The 27924-nt window shown below is 38.0% G+C and overlaps 1 protein-coding gene, 1 long non-coding RNA gene and 1 other non-coding gene across 9 annotated transcripts; 2 read left to right on the top strand and 1 right to left on the bottom strand.

Moving 5' to 3' along the window:
• On the top strand, positions 1–9219 carry LOC141918869 (uncharacterized). 6 transcript variants are annotated; one of them, XR_012621813.1, is made up of 4 exons: positions 1–252; positions 465–949; positions 1719–1864; positions 8242–9219. It is a non-coding gene; the product is annotated as an uncharacterized LOC141918869 (long non-coding RNA). The 6 variants fall into 6 exon arrangements; XR_012621811.1 differs by lacking the exon at positions 8242–9219 and adding an exon at positions 3017–3383; XR_012621810.1 differs by lacking the exon at positions 8242–9219 and having other exon boundaries at positions 465–625; positions 814–949; positions 1719–3383.
• Positions 1365–1500, top strand: LOC141918920 (small nucleolar RNA SNORA47). Its single transcript, XR_012621837.1, has one exon. It is a non-coding gene; the product is annotated as a small nucleolar RNA SNORA47 (small nucleolar RNA).
• On the bottom strand, positions 3306–27924 carry AGGF1 (angiogenic factor with G-patch and FHA domains 1). Of its 2 annotated transcripts, XM_074813750.1 has the most exons (15): positions 27473–27924; positions 25431–25527; positions 24778–24983; positions 23859–24005; positions 21826–22014; positions 17562–17630; positions 13832–14186; positions 12126–12237; positions 10940–10991; positions 8730–8831; positions 8217–8382; positions 7886–7968; positions 6741–6868; positions 5697–5796; positions 3306–4853 (listed from the first exon to the last, which is right to left on the bottom strand). In XM_074813750.1, the coding sequence occupies exons 1-15, from the start codon at positions 27641–27643 to the stop codon at positions 4653–4655; spliced, it is 2178 nt and encodes a 725-aa protein (XP_074669851.1). In that variant the 5' UTR covers positions 27644–27924; the 3' UTR covers positions 3306–4652. The 2 variants fall into 2 exon arrangements, with proteins under 2 accessions (XP_074669851.1, XP_074669852.1); XM_074813751.1 differs by lacking the exon at positions 17562–17630 and having other exon boundaries at positions 27473–27833.

Genomic DNA, 27924 nt, shown 5'->3' on the forward strand with positions numbered 1-27924 from the left:
CGCGGCAAGGCTGGGCAGCCGCCGCGCGGCTCCGGCGGGAGGCAGGCGGCGAAGCGGGGGAGGAGGAGACAGAATTTTAAGCTCAAACGAGAAGCGCAGACCCCTGTTCGCTGCAGCGCCCAGCTCGGCGACCCGCGCCCCTCCCCCAGCCGTCTCCGTGCGGTGCCGCCGGCGGGAGAGCGCCGCGCCGCGGCCGCTGGCCGGACGGGTCGAGACGAGACGAGACGAGATGGCGGCGGGCATGGCGGCGAGGTAAAGGCAGCTCGCGGCGGGGCGGGCTGGTCCGGCGCCGGGGCCGCGCGTCTCCCCGGGCTTCGAAGCGGCGGCCGAGGCGGGCGGCTGGCTCGGGGAGGGGGAGAAAACGGCGGTAGCGGCCCGGCACAGAGCCGCGTGTGCACGCAGGAAGGGCCCCGCCGGCGGGACGGCCAGGCCGTACACCTCGTTTTTCCTCCTGCCTTAACCAGGGAGCTCGAGGAGCAGCCGAAGAGGCAGCGTGTGCCCTGTGTGCAGTCCTGAAATAACACCGAGACGCTTCAGCACAAACGGATGAGGGCGGATGGTGCCGGGCTACCCTGTAGGGCTGTACCAAGATCAGTGCTAGCTGGGCCACAGAAACGGGTACTAGGTCTGTTCATCAACAGAAAGTATTGCTGGATTAAGATAAGATGCAGATGAAAAACATTTGTAAGGCAGCAACTGGATGAGAAAAAAATCCCACATTCAGTGGTCATAAAGATATGCAACACTTAAAAAAAGTCTGTATAGAACAAAATCTGTTGGTATGCACATTTAAATACATCTCTTTTGTAACAGGGTGCTATTTTTGACATCTCTTTCTGCTGCTATGGATTTGTTACCTGCTGACTGAAAGCCTCTGTCAGGTACACTTCATACAACCAGTTGCAGCAGGAAAGGGCCTGTTCTTGCTAGAACAGAAACTTCATCTATGGTATGTTTTGTGAAAATATTTCATATGTATACGGTAGTTCGGAGACCCTGTTGGCATACGTGTTTAGTCCGGTGGCTCTCACACAATAATGAATGCGCTCCCTATTTTTATTTGCCAGCTGGGTCGTTCAGTATTGAAGATGTGAATGTGCCTACTCCTTAGTTTATTTGAATTTTCGAAAATTTTTTAAGTTGGTGCTTTGCAAAATTCACTATTAGGACTAAGAAAATAAGTTTGTTTATATAAACTGATGAATGTAATGTTATTTTTAACAGGCTTTAGATTATATATGGTCACTAGCAATATTTGTATATATACGCAGTAAACTGCTAAAATTTTGACTTTGGATATATAGAAAAGCAACTTTAAGTAATCAGTATTAAGTATCCTAAGTTGGAATAGACAACAGGATGGCTGGAGGACTGAGAAGGTAAGACAGTTACTTTATGCTGTATCTTACTGGTTATAGCCTCCAAAATTATAATAGTGCAATGGCAACTCATGTTCCCCTCCTGACATGAGGGAAGCAATGCTGCATTTGCACATAAGGCTTACAGACCATTTGTGGCTTTCATCTAACTCGTTTGTACTTAAAACTTTTTAAGAGGTCAGTAAGGTAAGGGATGAAGAGCCCTATTCAGCTCACTACAAGTCTTCTTACTCAGTAAAGGCACACAGCTGCTTGATGAGGATTAGTCAGACCTTATGTTCAGTTGTTTTGTTAACAGTGCTGTGTATATTAATGGCACCACTTTTTCCACTTTCCTAGGCAGCAGCAAGAGATAGTGGGATTTGTGACACCAACGCTAAAGTGAGACTAAGCTTCAACCCTTCATATAGAACTGTTTGTTGAAAGAGGAAGCTGAAGTTCTGAAAGCAGTGCTTGACTGTGTGAGACCATGCTTCTTATAGAAGGTGAATGATGTCTTCAAAAACTTTATGAAATGCAAACTCAGTTAAATCCTTTCAAGTTTCTTCTTTGAAAGGCAACAATAAACCAGTGATTGACTTTTCTTAGAGCTGTTACTTGAGTAATTGGGGAGAGGAACAGCTAGGGTTCCTACTGACATGTATAAAATGTCTTGATCTCCCTTCAGATCAAGATTTGTAGTTTGATTTACTATGAAGACCAGAGAGGTCAACTTTCTTTAAAAAAAAAAAAGGCAAAAACTTTCTTTTAGCATACAGGGGGTTTTTTTCCTCCTAGTAGCAGAAGTGCCATTTTAGATACATGGTGACTTAAAAGTTAACATGGAGCTGTTTCATATTTTTTTTCACAGCTAGAAATAGCCTCTGAAAATGTCTGAATTTGTCAATATAAAGGAATGCAAAGTAAGCCAGTAATTCATAACTAACACTAAAATAGTAAAAAATAACTACTTACAAACAGTGAACTGATTTTAATTAAATTAAGCAATACTGCTGCAGGCATTCAGAGTGCTCATAACTCTTATCTTCAATGCTGAGGTAAGGTGTGCTTGAGGTTGTTAAACTTGTGTGCTTTAATGGCTTAAATAACATAGATTGAGTATTTTACTTTATATTGTATGTGGCTGTATTGGGTTTGCATGGCAAGGTTTTGGTAGTGGGGGGACTGCAGGGGTGGCTTCTGTGAGAAGATGCCAGAAGCTTCCCCCATGTCCAATAAAGCCAATGCCAGCTGGCTCCAAGATGGACCCGCCGGTGGCCAAGGCTGATCCCATCAGCAGTGCTGGTAGCACCTCTGGGATAGCATATTTAGGAAGAGGGGAAAATGCACCTGCAGCCAGAGAAAGGAGTGAGAGTATGTGAGAAAAAAAACTCTGTAGACATCACGACCAGTGAGGAAGGAGGGGGAAGAGGTGTTCCAGATGCTGGAGCAGAGATTCCCCTGCAGCCCGTGGTGAAGACCACGGTGAGGCAGCTGTGCCCCTGCGGTCCATGGGGGTCCATGGGGAGCAGATCTTCACCTGCAGCCTGTGGAGGACCCCACGCCAGAGCAGGTGGATACCTGAAGGAGGCTGTGGCCCCATAGAGAGAGGAGCCTATGCTGGAGCAGGTTTGCTGACAGGACTTGTGACCCTGCAGGAGACCCAGGCTGGATCAGTCTGTTCCTGAAGGACTGCACCCCGTGGAAGGGACCCATGCTGGAGCAGTTCATGAACTGCAGCCTGTGGAAAGGACTCACAATGGAGAAATTTGTAGGGGACTGTGGAGTAGAGGAAGAGAGTGAGGAGTCCTCCCCTTGAGGAGGAAGAGATATGTGCGATGAACTGACCACAGCCCCCGTTCCCAGCCCCCTGCATCACTCAGGGGGAGAAGATAGAGAAATCAGGAGTAAAGTTGAGCCCAGGAAGAAAGGAAGGGTGGGGGAAGGTGTTTTAAGATTCAGTTTTATTTCTCATTACAGTACTCTGTTTTGACTGGCAATAAATAAAGTTAATTTCCCCAAGTCAAGCCTGTTTTGCCTATGATTATAACTGGTGAGTTATCTCCCTGTCCTTATCTTTGACTGCAAGCCTTTTGTTGTATTTTCTCTCCCCTGTCCAACTGAGGGAGTCAAGAGTGGCTTTGGTGGGCACCTGGCATCCAGCCAGGGTCAACCCACCACAGTGTCTAAAGATATATTAAGATAAATAGCTAGCACATTGTCATGGTTTTACTCAACAGTGTTTGACAGTTGCCTACATGATCCAATAGGTTGGTGAGACGAGCAAGTTGGATACTTGGACAAGTATCAGAACTGTCTAAAACAGGATTAAGTTTTTTTCATTTTAGAAGAGCATCCTATCCAGCATATGCAGAAGATAGTATCAAGAAGTACACTGCTTAAATTGACAATTTATTGTGTTTAAGAATACTCAATAAATACCAAGCTTTTAGCTTCAGTTTGGCAGTCCTTCCCCACCAAAAATCTGTTGGTTGGTGGGTTTTTTTCTGGCGTAAACTCCATCGCCAGCAATGGATGTATCAGAACAAGAAGTTGTTAAATAATACAGACAGCAGTTTTCTAAACAAACCTCCTCTTTTAAAGGCATGATACAGATCTACTAAACATATTCAAGCAAGTTCTTCACAGAAGAAAATTTTGCTGCAAGCTGTCTCTGAACATTGTTTTCTTCACCAATGATGGTAGTTTATTTCATGGAGTACAGTATTTATTTTTGAACAGTACTGATGAATACTTAACCAAGTTTTTTTGTCCCTTAAGCTGAGACATGTAACTAGTATCCAACTGCATGAATTTAAGAGTGGTGTACCTCTTGCTGAAAATTTCATGGCAATCATGAATAAACATACAAGAGAGGAAATGGCAATATGATACTCTCTTAGTAGGGGTCTGTGAGATTTTATTTTTGTTTGTTTGAGCTTGCTTTTAAACCACTGCTCAAATGTTAAAGGTATAATATTTAACAGATGTTTTGCTTGACTTTCCATGGAGAATTGTGTTAAAAACACATTTAAAGAAACTTCCTGTTGATGAGAATCAATTTCAAGTACTTAAATTTTAATATCCCCTCATGTCTTATTAAAAGTATTTTTATAAAAGCATGAAGACTACAGAAAACCAATTAACAGAATAGAGTTAATATTATATAATTTTTTCCACAACCTTATTTTACATATCACCAAACTTCTGCTTTAGCCAAAGAAAAAAGAATAAAAATAAATTCTCTCCCAACTATTTACACACAGGAATTACCCTGCTGTGGGACCAGATACTTTACTCTACAGTTCCTCTAACCCAAGGCGTAATCTTAGGTGTATCCCTTTGTGATTTAGGTTCTTGGAAGTTTCCAGCAAACCTTTCTCTTGCTTTGTCCCAGTTTTTTTTATTCTTGCTCTTGATTATCTGAACATCTTCAATTGAGGCTGGTCTACTGGTACCCAAACCTGCATGCGTCTTATGTAGTTGAAGGTGGACCTGTCAAATACATTAAATATTGCTGTAACTGCAAGTTAGGTACTCTTAAATACTTTAAATCATATTTTATAATACTAATTCCACTCCCTTTCCCCAAGCACTTCTCTTTAAGGCTCTAATATACCTAGATCATACATGGACAAGTAGTGTTAAAATGATGCATCAAATCATCACCTTTAGAACTATGACCTAGAGTGCTGAATGATGTCACCTGCCACTAAGATTACTGTGAAGTACTCCTCACTGAGTGAATAGCGTACAATCCCCGTGCTGAGTAGGTTGAAAACAAAAGGTATGGTGTGGCTCTGAGCAGCCCTACTGCCAACAGACAGCACATCTCTGGTGACAAAAATGGGGCTAACATGGCTGCGACAGAGGTCCAGAAGTTGGTGGCTACAGTGACTCCAGCCAGCTTTTCTTCTCTCATAGCCTGAGAAATCTAGCTTGATTTTTGTGCTACATCAGCCTCAGAGAAACTGAAGGAACCCACCATAAACTCATCTTGAATTCACATCACTTAAAATCATTTCAATCTTCCTCCAGACTTTGTATTCAAGTATGAAATTATTAATTCAATGGTTAGAAGCTGTATTCCCTTGTTTAGTTTCCTAACAAATGCAGACATTACTGGCGTTTTCTACTGAAGGGACAGAGTCATTGAAAAATTTCAAAATACTTCATTAATCAAGTGAAAAATTATTTGAGATTAGTCCTGTTGAGATTATTCAAAATCCTGGTTAGGAAGGAAGGGTTTCAATTGAATAATAGCTTACAATTGGAAATTTTTCACTGCAAATACAGAGCTATTTCTTTTTGCTCCAAGTAAAAACCAGAAAGACCTACCGGCTCCTTCATGCCACCACCATCCTTGCCCAGGCCTTCCCCCTTCTTCCATCCCATCTTCTCCAATATTTTATGTCCTTTGTTGCTGTTGCTGATTTCACTTTGAGGAAAGTTTAAGACAGCTGATAAGCAAGAGGTAATGCAAAGAGTATGTTTGCTATGCAAATACTGAAGGACAGAAATGTATATGCATATGCTGCTCTAGAAACCAGGACTCAACTACTATGTTGTTCCTACTTCCATCAAGAGCTATCAAGAAGACCCTAGTGCTACCTTTTGCAAGTTCTTCCATGAATATCTTCAGTTACCAAAGCTATTCCAAGCCTCTGGTCAATAGCAGCTTTCTTAAAACTCTTTCTGAATTACTTGCTTACTTTAGGAGTTAAAAGATACAGGTGGGTGGAAATTAACCACAGCAGGGAAAAGGCAGTATCGTTACCACCAAATTATCCTAATGCATATATTTCACTGTCTCACACTTTCACTAACTTACAAGCACCTATAAGTTCATGTTTCTTAAAAAAACCACCCTAACTGCAACCACAGAAGCAGAGGAATAATGAAAAAGGAAGATTAAAGTAAGTGTCATTTAAGAGGTATATAACTGTATGTCCTATGATAGGCTGGATATTGACAGTGCAAGAAACTTCGGGTGAAAAATTTTCATGTGTACTATTATGGGGACTGGATAGGAAAACTAGAAATTGAGACACTCGAAAAGTAGACACTACTGTAAGTGTCAACAGTGCAGCTAGGGAGTTCCTTGATTTTTTGAGTCAGTAAGGAAGTAACCTAAGTATCCTTACTACCTTCCATACAGTATTCAACTTCGCAAAGAGTTAATAAGAAGAGCGTGTGAACTGGGAAGTGAGAATAGCTATTTTCTAGCTCTGCTAACACATTATATGCAGGTAATTCATAATCTAACAAACTCTATCCTAGTAACTAATTGATACTTACTTTATCATCATTTTTTTAAGATTCACTAGAGGACACAGATGATTTCCTTCCCCATGCGCCCCCCCCTGCCCCTCCACAACTTACATATGAACAGAAGCTGGACTATCATCTCTCTGGAAGGTTCCTTCACTTCCAATGGTCTCTCTGCGTTTTCCTGCTCTATCTTTGTACTTTGGATTCTTCACTGCTTTGTTATCTTCATACTCTGTGTTCTTTATAAGCAGATTAAACTCCCATCAAGACAAAGTGGGCTTTAAATTCTTTATTTTCATAACTTCACTGCTTCCCTCCAAAAGTAAGGCAGCTTCAGCCTATTTAATTAATTCTAAATCTTGTAACAAAGAACTATAGTTCTCATTTAGTAGTTTCTTACCTTAAAACCATACCTTGTAAGGTATGTTATTGCCATCATCACATAATAATGTAATATTGCCAAATTCATTAATTTCACAGAGGCTGTAAATAAATTAACAGAGTCTCTTGAATCTTTCTCTTGTTACAAAGAATCAATCCATATTAAGCAGAAAACCATATGGACATGCCACTGGCGTTTTGTTTAAACCTTTAATCTGTTTCTCAGCAACTATTTCTTCAGAATAGATAGATGACAGAACTAAGATTCCATATATATATATATATATATTATTTTGGTAGCTGAAGAATTTGGGAGAAATGATGGCATTCTGTTTTCTACCCAAATACTACAGGTGCTAGATGTAACCCCAGTTAAAATAGTCTCTAAAATAGAAGTAACTTGAATACTTATATACTATACTGCCTGTACATTCATGTTAGCATTCTTCTATAGGAAAGCAGACTTAAAAATTTTCCCCTCTCCTTCCATTTTTTTCAGTTGCTCATTATTTTTCCTTTCCAAATAAAAGATAGCACTGCAATTTAGCGCAAACTTAATTTGCAGAAATAAAAATAGAAATGTCTTAAGAAATTTTAACCTCAAAAGGATGAGAAATCTTGTACACAATGGAACAGATCTTCTCTTCCTAAACTTCTAACAGAACTTATATGCCCTGTTACCATCATCTCTCTCTGTAGAAATTTGTAAATAATTATTATTTAGTGTACAAAAGACAAGCTTGGGTTAAACTACCAGGCTCAAGTTTGAGTGCATTTGAAAATTTTCCTTATTCACTGAATTCCATGGCTTAAAATAGGAATCACAAAGCAGATGTAGACTTCAAACACTTAATCAACTTCTACTGTAAACTCACCTGTAAACCGTATTTTACCCGTATTTGTTTTAATGCTTTTCTTCTGACTAACTCTCTCTCTTCTTTGCTAAGTGCTGGGCAAACTAAAAGGAAGAACACAGGATTGAATTTCTAATTAATAATATAACAGTATTTAAAACATAAAACAACTGAGAATTTTTATTCTAATATTATTACACATAGGCACAACACACCAAGAAGAAAATATATCATTATGTATTGTAGAACTATTCCCAGTTGACAAGCAAACTGTAAGAAAACTGAAGTAATTATTATGTTTATAAAGTAAAGATCCGTAATAAAAAAAACATTCCGTGATAACATGACTAACCAGAAGATTCCTTTTTCCTGTCCAGGCGAAGATGTGCTCTGACTTGTCCTGGTTCACATCCATCACAAGTATCACTGCCAGGATGTATATGAAAAGAAAGCACAGTTTCACCGATCTTCACTTCATCTCCATGCTCCAAGATGTAGGGATCACATTTTGTTTTAGGCTACAGCAAAAGAAAGTTTTGACAGCCATGTTAACTAGTTACTAATGAAGGGCACAAACTATTTCATGAATACTGCTCATAATTTATTAATTCAGTTTGGTCTCACAAATGCAGGCAAGTATTTAACTACAGTGGGTATTTCGCTCTAGCAACTGCAACCATAGTGGATTTTTCCCAATATAAAACCAAACATGAAGTATTGTGAGTGGCCCTAAAAACAAGGGAACCAAGGAAGATATATGAAAGAAGCCATACAATGGCACTGTTAGTGATTTGCCATAGCATTTAAAATGACCATGACTTCAGTTTTCTGCAACATATACAGCATTATGACAACGTGTACTCACCTGGAGAATCTGATTTCCATTAATAACTGTTCCATTCTGACTGCCTTGATCCACAAGAACATAACTTTGCAAATCGTGGTCAAAATATACTTCTGCATGGAACTGATAAATAGAAGCCTAAGTGAAATGTTCTTATTAAGCAAATACTTCACAATTTATGTGCTATTTTAAAGTAAGATTTCAGCATACATTTTGAGGCCTTTTAAATGAGTGGCTCTGGTACTCCTAAGTTAATAGAGTATTCCACACCTTATGACTTCATCCACGTGAAATGTGAATGAATGGGTGACAACGGCATGAACTAAAGTATACTATTAATAATATAACTGTTCTGACCATAAACTGGTTCAGTACTGAAGAAGTATGTGGCAAGTATGCTTTACTTAAATGACTGCAAGACTCTGTAATACAGCATTTTTAACTGTTCTTGCAAGGTATGTTACAGCATTCTCAATTTTTTCTCTTTCAATTATAAAAAAATCCGATCTCATTCTACAGCTTCAGGCTACTTGGTCTTTCATACCTGAAATAGCTCCATAAATACCATGGCTTCGTAAATTTCATGATTCACCTTCATCTGCATCTTAATGCGCAGAACACTAGCCATTATTTGATGTTCCTTTTATAACTTTTCTGATACTGAGACTAACAATCTAATTTTTTTGTTTGTTTTGTTGTGCAATTCTATATAGGTTTTGCTCCCAAGCCCACACAGAACAAAGAAAACACACAACTCCTGGCCAAACTCAAAAGATACACACTACCTCTAAAAATCGCCACTGAGCAAATCAAAATATCAACTTCAGTGACCTACTAAGACTCAGAAAAAAACCAGAAGTCTAAAAAGTGACAGTTTCAAATTTGACAAGCAAAGATCCCTTTTGCTATAGTGGAGAAAAAAACCCAGTCTGGGAAGAAAGTGCTCACTTAAAACTAAATCTCTTGTCATCTCTGAGCAACATCAGTTGCTACATTCAGTAATAAAAAATATCAAAATATTTTGTAGATTGGCTAGCATTTACAACGGGAATACTCCCATAATGGTGGAGACTGACTAGCTCATTCAATAGATAATTTAATTTCTACCTGTGTTTTATGGAATGAACCCAAACTACTTCTAAAGATGCTAAATATGCAGGATGTAGCACTGGTTTTTTACATCTCGCTTTACACTCATGAAAAGCAAATGCCAATGTGGTCCGCAGCTATTAACTATGAACAGTGAGGAAAACAAACCGGTAGTTAACTTTGTTATTTATCTTCCTGCCTTTGACTCTTTATCTGCAAAGTGAAATAACTTCTTATATAAACAGTCAGGTACCTGTGAAGTACTAAAATAATAACATTACAGAAAAATAAAATCCTTTTGGCTTCTTTATGCACCCAATTTCAAGTACATGCCAGAAAAAGTCATAAACAGCAGGGAAGGACTTGCTTTGGAAATTGTTCAGTATGAAATACAGTACATGGCTGATTAATCAGAACTATTATCTGGAACAGACATAGTAAAGTGTATTTCAGATATTTGCATTTACAGATGTTTTTATCATATTGATTTTGTTTGGATTACACGTCTTTGTCAATCTACATTTTCTTTTATTAAGAGTGCTGTATTTATGGTCTGTGTTAAAGTAGTTAGCAAAACAGAGCATATAATTTATCTTTAATCTTTCTTAACCAGAAGAAATAGTTTTCATTACACTGTCACTGAAAGAAATTCTGCTGAATCTTCAAACTCCTTGTACATCACTTACATATTTATACAGTTGCCTTGAAGAAAAATAACATAAAATCTATTGCTCTGAGCTCAACTACCAAGGATTGGATAGCATTATGACAAAGTTCTAACTAGCTGACATTGATATTTTATATACCATTAGTACTTAAGTAGTAAGTTTTCCTCAAATTCTGTAATGAAGAGATTCAAGATTCAAAGTATAATTTTTTTACTGTGCATTAGTAAAACTCCAATTTAAAAGAATATTTAGCTTTTCTTGACTTTGAAATCACACTGCTGTTTGCATTAAATTCCCATTCAGTAAAATACTGTATGTTTTCTTTTTCCTAACTTCAAATGTGGCTAAACCCACAACTCATTCTACAAGTTCTTTAAAAAAATTAACATAAGATTTTGCAAAATTTAAAGCCATAAAATCTAAAGCTTCATTCATACACTGATCTACCTTTCAACAGAGAGAAATGAGAGTTACCTTACTGACTCCAACTTCAGGAATCTGAAGTGTGTGTCCAACATCTTTTTCTCTGGAAAGGCAAGTTGATATATAAATCACAACAAAGAAGAAATAGGTCTAATAAGTGGCTTACAAAAAGGTGTATTTCAGTTGAACGTTAATATCATGTTTCTCTTCTAAGCTATTAGGGAGCTTTACAGGTATAAACACTGTAATGTAAAGACTTGCTTCAGGTCCCTTCTTCCATCTAAAAACTATACACAGTAAGCAGTGAATACATGATAAAGCTGTACTGCTAATTTTTTATCTATAAACCCGACATTTCTATCTGATCTTTTATACTGATACAAGATCCGTAAATAAGAGTCTGAACTCTGCATCTTTCAGGCTCTTTAGTGAATCTTGGCATCAGTCTCAAATACTGAAGTTGAATTCTTGGTAGCATTAGGCAGGTAAAACAAGCAATGAAAGAGTATGCAAACTGCAAGCAGAATTGTCATCTGTTAATCTTCATGTAAAGGTACCTAGAAAACTCCAGCTGTAAGAGGAAATCAAAACACAACTATCAGCATTAGATAAAAGCAGCTGAAAAGGGGTGAAGTTTTCAGGAAGCATGGAAGTAAGCATTCATTCATCATTAAATTCATAATCCACAATGAACAAATCAGATTTAATATTTTTTTTTTAGTATTAGAAGTGGAAAAATGCATACAGGCTAGCACAAAACCTAACATTATTATTATTTAAAAATGATGAACCAACTCTATTGGAATTTGAATGTGTGAGGAAGTCCACGATATGCTTCCTTGTGATCCTGAGTTTCTGAAGTGTGTTCATGCATTTCTGAGAGTTACCTTAGCAGCCCACAAATAAAAGTTTACTTACTTTCTAGAAAACAGTTTTCAAAGAATGACTTGCAGCTATGCTACCATTAGGACTCAGACACAAGATCAAGTTCTCACTAACAAATTTTCATGACTGCTGAGCTACATTAACTGCATATGCTGTTATCACATTAAGCATGACGTTACACAACATGACTTAAATTTCCTACTGTGGGCTAACCTAACTCAGAGTACCTCACAACTGCTGCATGCTAAGAGAACAAGCATGAAGAGTAGGGACAAGCGATCCTGAGTGGCTTCCACAGCTTTCAAAGCAAGGTACAGTTTTAGACATATATAAAAATTCCATTCAGTTTTACCTTCCAATTGTAGCAGGTTTCACAGCTGTGATAATATAAAGTGATCCAGTCTGTAGAACTGGTGATCTTATTACAATTACTCTGATACAAGGAGGCCAGATCTTTTCTTCTGCTGTAATATAAAAAACCCAAGTCATGTTACTACCAACACATTATAGTTTTACCCCTATAGTTCATAGCTTTCAAACAACTGAAATACATTCAGCCATTATCTAGCTGAATCCTAGGCAACTTTGAGAAAAAGAAATGTATAAGCACATCTGAGAGAAAACTTTGATGAGACCAGTGCTTCAAAGGCTTTCTGACTGCACACTGAACTATTAGAAATGTTTTCCTAATTCTGGTTATTTACATGCGCACAACTGTTTAGGTACAGCAATAAAATATAAATACATTCACAGAATTTACTAGCATATTATAAATTTATGGGCCATTAGTCACAACAGATTAGAATACAGTTTCAGTTTGAAAAAAGGCAGCACCTTTCTGTTCACACATCACAAACCTAATGCATATAGAACTTTATATTTGATAATTTTTGACAAATGCATTTTTAGCAGTTTTTACTTTTATTAGCACTATGCACCAATACAGATAAGAAAAAATAATAGGTGAGCCTACAGATGCATATGCTTTTCTGCCTTAGTATCTCTTAAGTAATTATATTCTAACAGCAGTATGAATTCTGTTCTTGGATGTACATTTGCAGAAACAGCCTCCAATGATCTCAGCTAGGAATAGGCAAGGTAAGATGGGAAGCCACTAGCTCAAAAGGTACTAAGAGGAGAGAAACTGTCTTCAGTTTTTATTACTCTAGCATTACTGCAGAATTGATTATTAGAAAATTGCAAGAGAAGGAAATTTAATCTGAAAGCCTGATGGTAGCAAGCACATTTTGAATGGGATTAATCACTCAGGGTCTGAGCAGCTGAGTGAGTAAACTAATGAAAACAGACGAAACAAACTGACTAACTATAAGCAGGGCACAGGCTGCAGTACAGACTTCTATAGGTTATATTTCATTCTGTGATTTGGAATATCCTTTGCATATACATAGTTCCAAGTGGTTGCATTAAGCTTTTCACAGGTTTTTTTTTTAGCAAGAGACCATTCAATTCTTGAGGAGAACACTTTCTTTGGTACAAAACAGCATAGAGCTTTCCCCTCTATACCCATTTCTTACCTGTTGCCACTGGAATACACACAAAATAGGATCTCAAATAGTACTGTGTACTTCATGTTCATCCTTTTCACCACAGTGGACTCATCTTACACTGAATTATACATGATTGTTTATGAAGAGCATCAAATACTAGACATTAATTGAAGAGAGTTAACACACAAAATTACTGTCAGTTCTGTATTAGAACCTCTCTTTTAGCAATAGACTTTCTTTTCTCCTGTTGCTATCCTAATCTAAACAAATCTTACTCTACCACTGAGATTTCTATACAAGCATAGGATGTTATACCCCTAAACAGCTTTTACAAAAACACCACTACTTACTTCTGGCTACTGTGCAAGTAAAGAGAAGGAAACAAATACTGGTAACATAGAGCAAGTTTTAGTTCAAAGTATCTCAAGTCACATGCCTTTTTTTTTTTTTTTTTTTTTTTTCCTTATCCAAACTGTTTTCTTGCAGTTTATTCTTAATGAGCTCCTGGAGAAATACAGTAATATCATACATAAAAGCCACAATAATTCACCTTCATTTTCTGAGTCATTTGAATCAGCAGTTTCTTCACTTGTCACTTCATCCTCACTACTGTAGGCTTCGCACTCAGAATCTGTAATTTCACCTTCTTCTGGCTCACTCTCTGTGTCTGCTGTTCTACTGTCATCTGTATATGCTGCAGTATCTGGTGTACTTTTGCGTGAATGTGAGTTTATACTGTCTGTAGAAACAGATTCTTTGGCTGTTAGACTGTTTTGTGGTTTTGTGTCCATTTTAGTCTTCTTTCTTATATTTGGAGACTCTTCTTCTTCAGTAGAACTTACTTGCTCAGTAGTGAAAAAGCAATTCAGACTGTTAGATGATTTCTGCTCTTCTGTGTCCAAATCCTGGAGGGGAGTTATAGAATGTTACACTCTTTACAGATTGAGTTATTCTAAAGTCTGCTATCAGCCTGGAAGCAAATCCTTCACTAGGAAGAATTATTTTTACAACTATTAAGAAATGGTTAAATTTCCAGAAAGTTTTGCACATGCAGTCAACAGAACATTTTGGTAGAAACATTTTCCTATTAGACATGACTGAGACCATCTTCTATTTGGGAAAGTGTGACTGCATTCCTCTTCTAAACTTCACTTATTCCCTCCTCTTTTCTCACAGCAAAACTTAAGATCCTTGTCCTCACTTTCAAACTTGTACAACAGCATCTTGAATATTTTCTAGTTTTGTTTTTACGACACTTCTGTCCCTCTCTTACTCAATTGTTGCAACTTGTTCAAAAGCGCTTTAATCGATCTTCATCGCATCTTGCTCCTGTTTTTGTCTTCTCATTTTTTTCCACAATGGTCCAGAATATCTGGTATGCCCACCCATGCTTGCCTAATGACCCATTCTTTCTCCTTTCAAAATTGCAATTTTAACAAAGCCTTTCATCAAGATACTGTACAGAACTTAAGTTTAATTTATCTTATGTGGAACAGTTCTACTGAGAATCTATTTTCTACTGCAACAAATTTCTCCACTGAATACCAGACAGATTAGATCATTGCAGGTTCTTCCATTGTCACTTGATTTCATCAGCAGAAAAAAGACCATCAATATTTTTTTAACTGAGAAATCTAAAGTTTCATATTAATTTTGCCAGAATACCTCGACAATGCAATTCTCAATCTAGTAGCCCTGATGACCATCTTAAAAAAAGAAAGGAAGAAAAAAAAGAATACATGTCAGACACATTAATTCCATCAGAAATCTTTTTGGCAAATCTGGTTTTTGCTTTTATGAATTATCTTTTCCAGTGTATTTGTTTATACTTATGTTTGGTATGGGTATTAGATTAATACCCAATATACCAAGGTGCTCTGCAATCCTAAATTTATTTCTTCCCATAATACTGGGAGCTACCAAAGGTTTACTAACTGAATATGAAAAACAGAGAAAAATGGTCTGCTCAAATCACAACTGAGGCAAAACAACAGATGACTGTGATGCACTGATGCCCAAGTATAATGGTCCAACCACTCAGCTCTTTCTCCACAGTGAATCCAGCAATACTTGGTTTTGGCATCACTTCAGATATTCTAAATTAGAAAATAAAAAGGTGCTGTTTCAAAGCCTGGCTACTAAAGAGTACTCTGTTGTGGGTTGAAAACAGGAATTTAAAAAACCACTTTTAGACAGACCAAGGATTCTGTACATACATTCTGCCAATATGACCATTAAGCCTATTCTCAGCAGTTTCTATATTTTTTTCCACTATTACTGCAATCAACTGTTAAGAAAGCAAACAAACTAAATAGTTGTTTAGTACTGATAAAAATGTAATCTTTGCATTTAGTAATCCTTGCACAGAACTGAGGATTTTAAAATAGCATTCCTAAAGACTATGGATTTTGAGCCCTTTATGATTTCACAGATCTGTATTAAAATAAACATCTTGACAGTGTCTAAACATTAAGCCTGAGGATGCTGAATGTATTCTTAAAGCATTTGAGGGGGTCTTTACTTGTGCTGCAGAAATGCTTTATATGACTAGTACTAACACAGAACATACGTAGCATGTATGAAAGTGTAACTACGCAAACAGCACCTAATACCTTGCCTCCACATAGCCACTACTTAAAAAAACCAGGAACTGGCAGTAAACAGAATATTCAGTAAATATCATCCTGAATGACCTAACAACACTAGCCACGCACTTCATTTCTCAATAGCAGAATATTTAACTCTTCACTCCAAGTTCATGATACAACACACAAAGTATGCAAGTACAGGTGCATTATAACCAGGATTGTTACACCATGGTATTAGACACATCCATTTCTTTGTGTGTTGCTTTGGCTAATGTATTTAGTCAGTAGACCTACCCCAACAGTCATATGCTGGATATGGACTGCCTCTATGTGATTCAGCTTTGAAAAACTCTGCTATCTACTGAGTACCACCACATGATCCCTGGCTGTTCTCTCACTAAGCATGAGTAAAATTGAGAGGTGGGATCGATCTGATCCATAACAAACTATTGCTTAACTACAGGGTTGTGTTGGTTCATATTTCTGCATCCCCGACAAAAACTGCCAAAGGTGCAAGTGAAATCAGGATTTATGTATTCCATGAGGAAGGATCTTATAAGAATTACAAATCATGTTCATGTGACTGGAATTGATGGTTTTGCTTTATAAAGAATGAGCCACAAACTACTGATTACAGTGATCTTCTGAAATGCAGATTGGCCTGCTTACAAAATATACATAAATGACCTTCATCACTGAAGTGCTTTTAACAAAAAACTTAAAATATTTTAAGCATTTAATTATACTTTTTTCTTTACTGTGACAGAACAAGACATTTTGTCTTTTAAAACTTTATTTTTCTGTATTATGCCTGGTTGACATACATGTTCATGCAATTCTTCAGCATGCCTATAAATTAGAACTTAAAAATTATTGTGAGCATAATTACCTTAAATCTAAGAAATGGACTGTTTAAACTGTATTGTTTTCTAAATCAATTTATTTTATAAAAAACATACAAATATGCACAAATACAACTTTTCAGAAATGTGTAGTCTGTTGCTTCTTGGTTTGCTAGAAGTTCAGTCGGTGACTTAATGGAATCATGGGTACTCAACACTCATCTAAAAGTCTGAATATTAGATCTTTAGCACTGACTCTCTCAATTTGAAATATTAATCCGAAATTCAGTATTTTACTAAAGAAACATTTTCAAACAGTTTAAAACAGCTCTTTCGCTCAGAGGACTAACCTTTCACTTGCTAGCACCACTTCACAAGTGCTTCAGATACTTCCACCCTACACAATACTCAAATTTCCAATGCAAAAAATCTAATTAAAAGCCAGAAAAAGAGTAAAACTCTTTCTATATCATAAATAAGTCATTTTATACACTGGTGGACAGCTCTGAAATACAGGAAACATAAATTTGCTTTACCTGAAGAACACATAGTTTGTTTAGTCAGGACACTCTATGTTAATACACTGATGCTAAGTATGTCTCTTCCCAATATTCTTAGAATGCCATCAAAGTTTTCTTCAGATGTTTTACTTATACAGTGTTTCAAGTGTATTTCAAAGTTACTTTGTAGATGAACTGCTTTTGATCAAATAGCTTAAAAAAATTTGTTAATTCCTTTAGGAAAATGGGTATTTAAGCATCAACGGCTAAATATTATTTTTCCTTTAATAAAAATATCAAGGTTAAAGGTAAACATCCACAGACTAATGTGTTTGGTGTCTCAACTCTACCTTCACCAGAAGCTGCCAATCCAAAAGAAGAATCTTCAGATTAGCCATGGTTTCTGTCAACTGACGTACCTAAAGATGGGATGAATATCAGCAAAAAGTAAACTACAGGTGATAAAAAATAAAAACCACTGCTTCAAGAGTTCTATGGGAAATACTACTACAAAAATCTTGTCTGTCCTACAGAAGTAGCTAGTATGCATCTATAGTGGAAAAGAATATGGCAGAAGTTAATTTTGAGGACCACACTGAACTAAAATTTACTAGACAGTAGTTTAAGAATAAACTGTAAAATAATTTCTGGGAAAAACGGCATGTGTCAGACCCTGCATCTAAATTTTGCTACGTATTTCTAACGGCCCCAATCCAGCAAGTAGAACTACATGACCACTATTGCAGAGTCTGTTCCCCAACCTGTATGTAAGCGCTGGATCTGGTTATTAGGCCAGGGATCACATTACCATTTATGCCACCTTGTGATTTTTTTTTTTTTTTTAAACTTTTCCAAATTTACTTACAGGTTTTTCTTGTACAGGAGATAATATGCTATTTCTTGCCCATTTTTTTTTCTGGTCTACCACTACAAAAAGATATCAGAACTGAACTATATGCCTGAAAGCTCCAAAGTATTCCACTGATCCTTTTATGCAACCTGCACAGAGGTTATCTAATAATTCGTCCTTGCAAATAAAATTCCTGATCATTTAATAAAAGCAAACATGTGGGCTGCATGTTTAGTGTCACAAGTCAAAAGAAAACTACCTGTAATAGTTTTGTGACTAAAAGAATCTCTTTAAAAAAGTTCTTGTATAAATCAGGAACATTCCTCAGGAGATACTGAGCAGGTGAGCTCCCCTCCACTGTTTTTCTCCAATTAGAAGTATATACATTTTAGCAGATGGTCACTAGTGTTTTCCTGTTTGGTAATTCAGCTTGTTAAAAATACAGTAATATTTTAACAGATTAATTTTATTCTTTAGATTTTCGCATTTGTATTGCTTTGTCAACGCTGTAGTATTTGTGGAGAATACACTTGCCATTTCTGTAGTGTTACGCATCCCAACTTGCTACTTATAAATAGATACTATATGTAAGATAGCTGAGCACATCAAATTCTTTACAATAGCTACAAACTAAACCGCAACTAAAAAACCCTCCTGTGCCTAGCAAGTTAACAGACCGGACCAGTTACTATCTTTTTTAGATTAAAAAGATACTAACTTTGGTTTGAATAGAATTCAAAAAAATTACACGCAGTTTTTGTAAAAAATATATATCGCTACCAGTACTGTCTATGTAGAAATATTTGCTGTGATAATCTATACAGCAGCTATTAAATTTCCTTATTTCTTACATTTGACAACTTGTAATATCTATCAATACTTGTTCACATTTAATCCTTTAACTGAAAAAGAGTGAAAACAAGTTTTTGTATACTTGAGGTTCTATAACTACAGCTCACTGTCTTCCCTTCCTCCACATGAATATTCTTTAGAAGACCTCATCTTCATCCAGGAATAATAACAATGTTCAGGGGGTGTATGACATAATCAGACCCTGGTATTTCTTTATTTATCACTATTAGTGGTCCACAAACCATTGTCCTACTTGTACTGGCTGTAGAAAGTTGAGTAAAACCTACTTTGGTCAAGAAATTACATAATGTTTGGAGGCATTTTTTAGGCTAGTAGCACAATTTAATAACCAACTGGGAAAAGCAATAACAAAGTAATAATCTTCAAAATAATTTTGCAACTTTAATAAATTAATTGGTATTCAGGCACAGGTTTTAATTTTAAATTTGTATTTCTTTTGCCAAGAGTGGAAGAGGGAACGGAAGGAAAAGGGAGAAGACTGGGCATAAGCATGCAGGAAGGCATTTCAATAGACACACAAAGTTGTTCTTAAAACCAGACATTTTTGGGTTTGTTTTAGGATGTAGATACAGTAACTAGCATGAAATAGTTAGTGTTTTTACCAGTACCAGACTAAACTGGATGACAAAAATATTGCCAAGAAATACCAGGCATTTGTGGTATACCAGGCACTGGACTGTGCAGCTTAAACTATTTTTTCAGTTTCATAACAGAAAAATGTATAATCTTTTATTCTAATGTACCTTTTTTCAAAAATCATAGAACAAATTTGTTCAGTAGTAAGAACACACAAGAATAAAAGTATTTTAGCTCAGCTACATAAAATATGACAGTATGGTGCTTTGTTTTTTTTCTAAATCTAACAGTACATTTACATAAAAGTGCACTGTCAAAGAGGCGTTCTTTTCTTTTTGAAGTTTGAAGTGGAGAGTAATCATTTTAAGTTTCACTTTATATTCTCCCTTTTTCTGTTTAAAAAAAAAAATAGAAAAGGCCTTGATTCTTACTGTGACATTAACCTTCACTTACTGTTCACAGATGATCTGTGTGCTACAGAATGTTTTAAATGTTTTTCTGTTACCTTGTTGGTCAAACGAATTAATTGACAAATAAAGCAAAGTACTCAGTTCACTATCAGTAAGACACATCAGAGAAAGTGGATGTTTACCTCCTACCTTGTGACTGTGCAAGCTTCACACAAAAGATCTGTTAACAAGACCATCTATATCAAAATATTTTATCAATATAAAATAAGCTAAAGACAAGTAGCTCTTTCTAGTACAATTGGATCACAGAAAGCAGATTGTAACGGGATCTCAAAAAGTAGTCAACATTATTTGTTAGGTCAGAGCTATATATGCCACAGAACCTTTATAAATACACTTGTTGATTTAGGTCAATATGTAAATTTAGTTCTGTGATGAACTGTTAAGACATTTAATTGCATTATATGATAAAGGCTTACTCCTACAAGCTTCCCATGATGCTTTCCTGACATGATGAATACAGTTCTGTATTAACAATGCCTTTTGAGAGTGGCAGAATGCTAATTCAGCAGTTGCACACAGCATGCCCAGAACTTTCTTGAGCCTAAAGGTTTGTTATACTTAGTGTTGCCAAGTATCCTCCTCAAGCTTTCAGAAGGGAATGGTTCACATGAAGCTCTCTCAAAGAGTAGAGATTCCTACATTAGCCACAATCTATTTATAAAATCTCTAATCGATCAACTACCACTATCCGTTTAACCTACCTTCACTGATTCTTAACATAGACAGTTTCCATTTTCAAATCTTTTGGAAGACTTCACTCCTAATACAAAATTTTTAAACTCTGTACTGATGCTATATAACTATTATGTAAGACTACCCGTACAGTAACATAATTATTTCAGATTTCAACCAATCAACTTGACTGAGGACTACACAATCAAATTATGCAATGGTTAAAGCAAAAGCTTTAAAAAATGCAAACTAAGAAGCACTGCAAACTAAAGAAATCAATACATTCAATTAAATCTTAAGTAGTAAAACAAATTTGCAGCATAAGACTATACAAGTTTGATTCAACATCAATAATAGTGTTTGATAAGAAAATGCTTCTTTAATAGCTGTGTTACATTAGGAGTAATGTTTTTCAAGGCAGTCACTATGTACTATATGGTATGCTTTTTTAGTGCTTAGAAAAACAGCAGAAAGGAAGTTATGGGTTTTATAACTTAAAATACAAGCTAATTACAATGGGCATTTAAGATGTATAGCTTATCCACACACTATGGACAAGAAAAATGTATTGATCAAATAAAATATCAATAGGAGAGCATAATATGCAAAGAATTAGAACTTCATAGACATTTCATCAATCCCAAATGATGGTAGAGATACATTAAAGTTTCAATGGAATGAGCTTTGGAATACAGAGTCACAGAGAAGGGGGTGGGGAGTGTGTGTGTTTTCAAAACCTTCAGTCATTTTTTGATTCATCGCACAAATTTAATAAAAAAACCAGAAAACACCAAAACCAACACACTGAGGTAACACTGAATTTCTGATGTAAATCCAGCCCACACAGCACCCTGAATTCATTCTAGTGTGCTTGCTAATCAGAGAGCTTCACTGACACTCAATTTTAGAGATATATACAGTTGTATCATAACAAAGTAACATTTAAAGAGTGAAGGGATCCAAGGTTAAAATTTCATCCTTAATCACTCAATGGGAAAATTATTTGAACACTAAGTACGTTAGCAACCTGCCATATATAGTTTAAAGATGTTTGAATCCTTCAGAAAATAAGCACATATCCTCTACATAAAACCGAACTTCACAAACCATAAATTGCATTATGAAAAAAACCCAGGTTTTCCATTTTCTATCTGTTAGTTCTGAAGTTACCTTATACTCATTTGCAGTAATCCACTCTGGTTCTTTTCTCTTCTTTTTCCCTTTTTTATCCTTGGTGTGCTGAGTACCAGAGGCCTGATAAGACTGCAGATCCACTCGTGAATGAAACTGGTATCGGCCACTTTCCACATCACAGTAGTAATAAATTCCAGTTGTTGGATCATAATACAGTTGATTTTCCTTTATAAGAAACATAAAGAACAATGTTATCATCACTTCAATAAATACACTGTTCAAAAAACCATCTAGTTAATAAGGAACCACATACAAAGTTTAAAAAAAATACTCAAATGTACTGAAGAACTGTAGTGGCTTGACCCTGGCTGGCTACCCATTGCCCATCCAGCCGCTCTCTCAATCCGCCTCCTCAACAGGACTGGGGAAGAAAATAAGATGAAAGGCTCAAGGTCAAGATAAAGACAGGGAGATCACCATCATGGGCAAGCCAGATTCGACTTGGTGAAAATAAATTTAATTTATTGCCAGTTAAAAGAGCATTGGAAGATGAGGAACAAAGATGAAACACCTCTCCCTGCCCCTTTTTTCCTAAGCCCTACTTCACTCCTTCATTCCCAACTCCTCTACCCCTGTTCCCCCAGCCTGAACAACACAGGGAGATGAGGAACAGAAGGTTGCAGTCAGCTGATAACAGTTCCTCTCTGATGCTCCTTCCCCCTCACACTTTTCCCCTACCCAGCATGGGTCCTTCCCATGGGTTGCAGTCCTTCAAGAACTGCTCCAGCGCAAGTCCTCCACAGGCCACAGCTACTGCCAGCAGAGCTGCTCCGGTGTGGGGTCCTCCACCAACTGCAGTGTGAGTATCTGCTCCAGCAGATGGACTGCAGGGAATCAACTGCTCCGGTGCTTGAAGAACCTCTCTTCCTGCTCCTTCTTGGACCTTGGCATTTGCAGGGTTGTTTTTCACAACCACCTTAGCGTTTGCAGGGTTGTTTTATCCCATCCCCTCTCCATACACACTCCTCTGTGCAGTGTTTTGCCCTTTCTCAAACATGCTTTCACAGAAGCACCACCAGCTTCTCTGATGGTCTCAGCTGTGTCCTACAGTGGAACAGCTGTGTCCAGGCAGCCCCTGACTTCTCTTCACAGAGGCCACCTCTGCAGCCCCTAGCCCCACTAACAAAACCTTGCCAGTAAATCAAGAACATTTCCTGTAATTCAGAACAGTTACTGAACAAGAAAATGTATTTTGTGTAATGGTACCATAAACTAATCTATAGTCCCAAATATTTATGTATCTAACTGTATTCACAAACAATGTGAAAATCAATGGTATCATTTAAGACTTTAAAAATTAAGCCCAGAAGCATCCCTGAAAACAAAACAAGTAGTTGGTTGGTTTTTTTTAATTGAGTTGAATGTAATGCTGCAAACAAACCCTCTGTTTCCAGCACAGTAATTCCACCAGGATTTGTGACACTGTATGTATCTATATATGCATGTACATATACACATACCTCATAGGACAAAAGAAAACCTCCCCAAAAGCTCCCTTATGAAAAACATATAGCAGAAATTAACCATTATGACATTTTGATCCACCGTTTCACATTTTTCTTTAAGGTAGTTATTTTCTTTACTATCACATCAAACTAGCTGGTAACAGTACTCAAGTGAAAGTACAAGTATTTCGTGTATTTTCTCTCAATATGCTTTTCACTGTAGAGAAGCCATTGACTTAATTCAGCAATCTGTCTTTTTCTAAACAAGTCATCTTTTAGATCAAGCTTTTAATTTTTTAAAGAGCAGCTTTATAGTGTAAAATTTCTACAATGCAAAGCAAATTAAAGATCTAGGAGACATCAAAAATATCTTAGCCTGCTATCTTTAATTTGACTGAAATAACTTAACAACTAATTAACAACCTTCCGTTACTATTTGTCTTCAGTGACATGTTTTTCAAATCAAAGTCAGTTTGGATCTTAGGTCTTTGTTCACATCAACTTTTACTACTCAAACGTTTTCAATAGCGAAAAAATGACAAGAGTTTTGACAATTATCCTTACCGAATTATAGTAAAATCCAGTGCTATGGTCATAATACAATCCTGTATTTTCATCATAAATAAATCCAGTTTGTGAAACAGCAGCTTCTGCAGCAGCTCTCAAGCTCTCTGCCAAAGAACCCTCTGGTACTGAAGTATCTTCTGCTTCCTGATACCAGAAAGTAAGAAATTAAATTTTCTTCTAAAAAGAACCTCCTTGGTTCTTTAGCGTTCTACAATGCCCTGTTTTAAATAAAACAAATTAGCACTCTATGGACTTGGATTGTTTCAAGAACTATTAAACAAGGCAGCAAAAATCTAGCTTTAGTTTACTGATAAAATCCTACTGATTTCAACAGGACCAAGCCTTTATCCCGTGCCTTTCATTTTCCCCAACTTTATTCAAAAACGGTTCACATAAAAAAATATACACAATTAATATCTTTCGGTACATTCCTAAAAGAGATTTCTGTTGTCCATTCCATTTCAGTTGCTAGATGCTAAGGCTCAAAATCAATTAAGCAAGTGAGATTAAGTGACTGATGTAAGAGAAGGCTGGATAGCAGGGAAAAAAACCCCAGAACTTTCTTCTCCTTGTATCAATGGAGGAAAAAAAAAAGTACACTTTAAGAAAGTCAGCATGGCCATATGGAACATACACTGCTGATAAAAAAATGCCATGCTTCCAGGCTACATAGGACATATGTTATAGAAAGTGCTTTTTTTTTTAAAAAAAAAAAAAAAACCTAGAGTATGTTATACTTGGAACATACTACAAAAAGAACTAGTTTCAAACACAAGAATGTTTGTCTGCTATCATCAGCACCAGATCATCACAAAAAAAATCATTTTATACAATGACATTGAGACCAATGCACATCTTTCAAATGAAAATAGAGTGCTGACTTCAAAATTGGTAAAACCCCGAACAGTTCTATAACCTGTGAATTCCGGATGAAATTTTCCTCTTCTCCACCTTCAGCAACTTTGATGCTATCCATCCTTAAAGGAGTATTAACACCTGTCTGTGATTCCTCTATGGAATTATGCTCAGTGCTTTCAGTCCCATGATTGTGCTGTACTGGCAGTTCAGATGCACAACCTTGAGTATCAGTGTGATTGTAATAATTTTCATAGTAGTAATAATCTACAGGGGGGAAAAAAAAGTTGAAGTTTCTTAAATTAGCAAAGCAAGATTTTACACAATGTAGTTTAAGGATGCTAAATCTTAAAGTGGAAATTTATGCATGTAAGTAGTCTAATGAAAATCAATTATTAGGTAGTGCCTCTGCTTTAAGTTTATTTTACTCTTACTGAACACATTGTGTCTTGTTTTAATGTACTTTAAGAATTGGTAAAACCTGTGTGTAATGTATGAAATTATTATGTAACAGATTACTATAGCATGAAATCTGCTACAGTCCATGTTAAAAAGGAATGGCTTGAATAAATAGGAAATGGTGCAAAAGATAATGTCAGGTTACTGAGTTTAATGCAGCTAAGGACATAGACTTGAAACATATTTCATATTTTAAAAATTTCAAAGTAAGATACTGTTCTAGATGCCTGTTTAAGCAATCACCACTGTCTCTACCTGCTTGTGACCACGCAGTATAGTCTTCTGTCTGTACTTCTACGCTAGACGTATCTTTCTTCTTACTATTATGAATTTCCTTAGTAAGCTCTTCAACCTGAAAGAAAAACAGCATGTTATAGAACACAACACTGCATTTTATGGGTCTATGTCAGAAAAGAGCCTATTTTACATTCTATAATTCAAACAAAACGTAATTGCTTTGTAGGTGTTTCAACTGATCTTTGTTTGGCAGGAGATAATTTTCTACTTGAATGGTAGAATGGTTTATGAAAACCATAATTTCTGCTTGTTGCTTGAACCCAGCCAGCAGTCAAACACCATGCAGCTGCTCGCTCATGCTCCCCCACCCCTGGGGTATGGGGAAAAGAACTGGAGGGGTAAGGGTAGGCAGACTAGTAGGCTGAGATAAAAACAATAACTGAAATAAAATAAAATTAAAATAATAATAGTAGTAATAGAAAATACAGAAGTGTGATGCACAATGTGATTTCTCACCACCTGCTTACTGATGCTCAGCCTGTTCCTGGCTAGTGATCCCAGAGAAGAGAGAGTCCTGAAACCACAATCCTGGAAGCCAGAGTAAGCTTCCCAATCAACCCTTATCTATATACTGAGCATGACATTAGTTGAAATGCAGTATTTCATCACCTAATTTGGGTCCGGTGTTTTGGCTCTGATCCCTTCTCAGCTTCTTGTGTACCTGCGCACTAGCAGGACAGCAGGAAAGTTGAAAAGTTTTTGATTTCTTAGCAACAACTAAAAACATCAGTGTGTTATCAAGATTATTCTCATACCAAATCCCACACTGAATCCAAGTCACAGCACTATTGTAGCTACTAAGGAAAAAAAAATTAGCTCTATCCCAGCTGAAACCAGGACACAGCTCACAAAAGATATAAAAGGCAAGCACTTGGGAGATGAAAGAAAAACTTAACCAAGGTTATTCTTAAGATGCTGTCATGGTTTAACCCCAGCCAGCACTTAAGCACCACGAGGCTGCTCAGTCACTCACTCCTTCCCCCTTCCCAGTGGGATAGGGAAGGGAATTGAAACAAAAAGCAAAACTCATGGGTTAAGAACAGTTTAATAACTAAAATAGAATAAAATATAATAGTAATGAAAAGGAATATAACAAAAAGAGAGAGGAATAAAACCCAAGAAAAGACAAGTGATGCACAATGCAATTGCTCGCCACCTGCTGTTCCCAGCCAACTCCCCCCAAGTTGACATCCTATGGTACAGAATATCCCTTTGGCTAGTTCAGGTCACCTGTCCTGGCCACGCTCCCTCCCAGCTTCTTGTGCACCTGCTTACTGGCAGAGCCTGGGAAACTGAAAAATCCTTAACTTGGGGTAATCCTACTCAGCAACAGCTAAAACATCAGTGTGTTACCAACATGATTCTCACACTGAATCTGAAACACAGCACTGTACCAGCTACTAGGAAGAAAATTAACTCTATCCCAGCCAAAATCAGGACAGATGCCCACCCCGAAAAGTTGGATTTCAGGCAATAACCACTATCTGTGATGAACTCTGGCATTTACGAAACTTTTCTGTTTTGCCATAGGCATCCGTAAGACAGTTGGTCTGCTCTTCCTTTATCTCACCTTGTATATTAAGCTTCTTTCCCTCCGCTAAATGCAATTTTTCTTTCAGATTGTGAAACCAACTTTGTGGCTGAGGCGACGTTACCGTTCTCGCCACCACCACCAGCACCACCTGTCGAGCCGAACGTTTTCTCGAGACAGCAAACTCAAGCTAGCAGCAGCACTTTCTCCGGTCGTTGAAGCCCCGGAGGCAGGCCAGGAGAGCCTGGCGGGCTCCGGGAGGCACGGGACCCGCCTGCCCCATGGACTAAGCCCGGGCAGAGGGAGCACGCCGAGGGAGGTCGGCAAACGGGGCGGGAAGGCGAAGGGTACCCGGTCGGGAGGTGTGACGGCAGCGGGGATGCCCGACAGGGCTGGGGCCGGGTGCCGCCCGGCCCGCGGAGAGAGGGAAGAGGGGTCGGGGGAGCCGGCTCCCGGGGCGCGGGCCTACCTGTCTCCTCAGTGCCTCGTTGCCCTCCCGCGCCTCGCGGTAGAGGCGCTCGGTGCGGCGCAGACGGCGCTGCGCCTGCTCCAGCTGCCCGCGGCAGGCGCCCAGATCCGCCTCCAACGCCGCCACCCGCTCCCGCAGAGCCCGCCGCTCGCCGCCGGGCGGGGAGGCCATGCCCGTCCGCTCCTCAGCGCCCGCCCACCGGCCGCCACCCGGCGCCTGCGACAAAGCGGCGGCCGCGGCCCCGCCCGCCGGCCCCGCCCATGGCGCCCGCCCAGGCGTGAGGGCAGCAATGGGGGGGCCTAGGGGCGCGAAAAGTTTCCCCGCGGCGTGCGAGGACCTGCCCGCCGGGCGGGAAAGCGGCGGAACCCGGAAGGGACCGGGAGACGACGGAAGTGACCTACCGCAGTGCGCACGCCCATGGCACCGGCTGGTGGTTGCCAGGCGACGGGCTG

Source organism: Strix aluco, chromosome Z, assembly GCF_031877795.1.
Source record: "Strix aluco isolate bStrAlu1 chromosome Z, bStrAlu1.hap1, whole genome shotgun sequence".
NCBI classification, from domain to species: domain Eukaryota; kingdom Metazoa; phylum Chordata; class Aves; order Strigiformes; family Strigidae; genus Strix; species Strix aluco.

Bases quoted from the DNA above. Each gene is read 5' to 3' on its own strand.
- AGGF1 (XM_074813750.1), bottom strand. From the start codon at position 27,643: ATGGCCTCCCCGCCCGGCGGCGAGCGGCGGGCTCTGCGGGAGCGGGTG. The intron at 24,984-25,430 runs GTAGAGACAGTG...TCCCCCCTGTAG, and splicing joins TACTGCGTGGTCACAAGCAG to ATTATTACTACTATGAAAAT. The intron at 6,869-7,885 runs GTGAGTTTACAG...CTGCTTATAAAG, and splicing joins GGGTAAAATACGGTTTACAG to AACACAGAGTATGAAGATAA.